Here is a 2,977-nt window from a genome sequence, read left to right on the forward strand (position 1 = left end):
TTAAATAGTACCCACAAAACGCCAGTGTCAACATCCACAGTGAAGAGGCGACTCTGGGATGCTGGCCTTCAGGGCAGAGTGGCAAAGAAAAAGCCATATCTGAGACTGGCCAATAAAAGAAAAAGATTAATATGGGCAAAAGAACACAGACATTGGACAGAGGAAGATTGGAAAAAAGTGTTATCGACGGACGAATCAAAGTTTGAGGTGTTTGGATCACACAGAAGAACATTTGTGAGATGCAGAACAACTGAAAAGATGCTGGAAGAGTGCCTGACGCCATCAGTCAAGCAAGGTGGGGGTAATGTGATGGTCTGGGGTTGCTTTGGTGCTGGTAAGGTGGGAGATTTGTTCAGGGTAAAAGGGATTTTGAATAAGAAAGGCTATCACTCCATTTTGCAACGCCATGCCATACCCTGTGGACAGCGCTTGATTGGAGTCAATTTCATCCTACAACAGGACAATGACCCAAAGCACACCTCCAAATAGTGCAAGAACTATTTAGAGAAGAAGCAGGCAACTGGTATTCTATCTGTAATGGAGTGGCCAGCGCAGTCACCAGATCTAAACCCCATTGAGCTGTTGTGGGAGCAGCTTGACCGTATGGTACGCAAGAAGTGTCCATCCAGCCAATCCAACTTGTGGGAGGGGCTTCTAGAAGCGTGGGGTGAAATTTCTCCAGATTACCTCAACAAATTAACAGCTAGAATGCCAAAGGTCTGCACTGCTGTAACTGCTGCAAATTGAGGATTCTTTGAAGAAAGCAAAGTTTGAAGGAAAAAAATATTATTTCAAATACAAATCATTATTTCTAACCTTGTCAATGTCTTTACTATATTTTCTATTCATTTTACAACTCATGGTGGTAAATAAAAGTGTGACTTTTCATGGAAAACATAAAATTGTCTGGGTGACCCCAAACTTTTGAACGGTAGTGTATATAATACTATATATGTGTGTGTGTATACAAACAAAAGCAGAAAGTAACATTATTATATCACACTTTCTCCAACTAGAACTTTCCAAGAGCCCTAGTTCCAAAGTACATACAGTATATATAAGAGAGAGAGAGAGAGAGAGAGAGTCCTAGTACTCTTCTATATCTCCTCCATAATATAATCTCGTTCATCTGTTACACTGTTCAGTGACTTATGGGGAGATCATCTGCACATTGTTTTACTGGGGTCTTCTTGGTTTTCAGGTGGTCTCTGTGGTTCTTCAAGAATGACAAGAGCAAAACGTGGCAGGCCAACCTGCGACTCATCTCTAAATTTGACACTGTTGAAGATTTCTGGGCGTAAGGAGAAGGAACTTCTCTGCTCCTAATCTTTTTTTGTTATTCTGTGTCTCCAGTGAGTCATGGACGCAGTGAACAGTCTCAGAAGTTCAGAGTACATTAAACGTTTCTATGTTAGTGGTTAATGTTGGCAATTAATGCCAGGCCTTAATCTTAGCATTTAATGTTAGCCGTTAACGTTAGCCGTTAATGTTAGCCGTTAATGATCGTCTTGGCCTGACGGTGTCCTGTCATCATTTCCAGTCTCTATAACCACATACAGCTGTCCAGTAACCTGATGTCAGGCTGTGACTACTCTCTGTTTAAGGTGAGTGTTGAAGCTACACCTGAGCCTCGTGACTTTTTGGTTTATCTTGGTCCTTTTGGCAGGAACAAATGTTTACAACAACATGAAGGTTATAATTAAACATCATTAAAATAGAACCTTATAATTAGAGTGGTTGTACCGATCGTATCGATCAGCTGCTTTGGTTTGTCTTGGTCGGACGTAGCTTTCTTCAAACTGACGTGTGGCTCTAACAGCAGCACCTGTTAGTTTTAATGGTTAGTTCCAGATAATCTCATCACTGAGGAACTGGAAAACGTTGTCTGTTAGATAAACAAAGACGAAGATTTGACGAAGGTTCACCTGGGAACATTAGAACAACATTAGAACATCAGAATGGAACATTGATTTCCACAGTGGAACCTTCAGCAGAGATGATGTCGTGGTGTGGATTCATTGTTGTTCCATCTACACCAACACAGAAGTCATCGCATTAAGAAGCATATGATGGGGGTGAGGGTGGAGGTGAGGGTGGGGGTGAGGGTGAGGGTGATGGTGAGGGTGATGATCAGGGTGTGGGTGATGATGAGGGTGGGGGTGATGATGAGGGTGGGGGTGATGATGGGGGTGATGGTGGGGGTGGGGTCTGTGGTGTTAACAGCCCCTAGTGAGTCTTTGTATCTGATGATCATAGACGGTGAAGGGCAGTTATCTAATAAAGTCTTCTCTTTGATCACGGTGTCGTTCATGCAGATAATCCAGATTGATAATGCAGATTAATGAGACACCCTGTGGTCACAGCAGGAACAGGCGTCTCCTGCACCTGTTCTGTTGAGCAGCTGAGAATCGTGTCAGATAGAGCAGTGAGGTCTGACGTGTCAGGACAGGTTTATGACCTTTGACCTCTGCCTGCAGGATGACATCGAGCCCATGTGGGAGGATGAGAGGAACAAGCGCGGCGGCCGCTGGCTGATCACACTCACCAAGCAGCAGAGGAGATTGGACCTGGACCGCTTCTGGTTGGAAACAGTAGGTTTGGCACCAGCTGCTGGTCTGGAAACATGTTTAAACCAGTGACCGCATCAGTCACTGATGGTACGTCTGTGACTAGCTGAACGTCTTCATTGTCACCTGTGTCAGTCACACAGCCGGAGATGGTTCTATTGGTCACTGTGGTACACACACCCAGGACGCTGTGACTGACCGGTGAACCGTCGACTGTTGTCGTACAGTCACTGCTGTGACCGTTGAACCGTCAACTGTTGTCGTAGTCACTGTTGTGAACGGTCGACTGTTGTTGTACAGTCACTGCTGTGACCGGTGAACCGTCGACTGTTGTCTTACAGTCACTGCTGTGACCGGTCGACTGTTGTCGTACAGTCACTGCTGTGACCGGTGAACCGTCGACTGTTGTC

The 2,977-nt window shown here is 44.9% G+C and overlaps 1 protein-coding gene across 1 annotated transcript in view; it reads left to right on the forward strand.

The window, feature by feature from the left end:
• The window catches only part of eif4eb (eukaryotic translation initiation factor 4eb), a 12,657-nt gene that overhangs the window by 1,591 nt on the left and 8,089 nt on the right, over positions 1 to 2,977 (forward strand). Inside the window, exons 3-5 of the mRNA XM_008310910.3 lie at positions 1,202 to 1,297; positions 1,541 to 1,604; positions 2,478 to 2,591. Of these exons, the coding sequence (XP_008309132.1) occupies positions 1,202 to 1,297; positions 1,541 to 1,604; positions 2,478 to 2,591 (274 nt within the window). The remainder of the gene's footprint in view (positions 1 to 1,201; positions 1,298 to 1,540; positions 1,605 to 2,477; positions 2,592 to 2,977) is intronic.

Source organism: Cynoglossus semilaevis, chromosome 1 (assembly GCF_000523025.1).
Source record: "Cynoglossus semilaevis isolate Cse_v1.0 chromosome 1, Cse_v1.0, whole genome shotgun sequence".
Lineage (NCBI taxonomy): Eukaryota > Metazoa > Chordata > Actinopteri > Pleuronectiformes > Cynoglossidae > Cynoglossus > Cynoglossus semilaevis.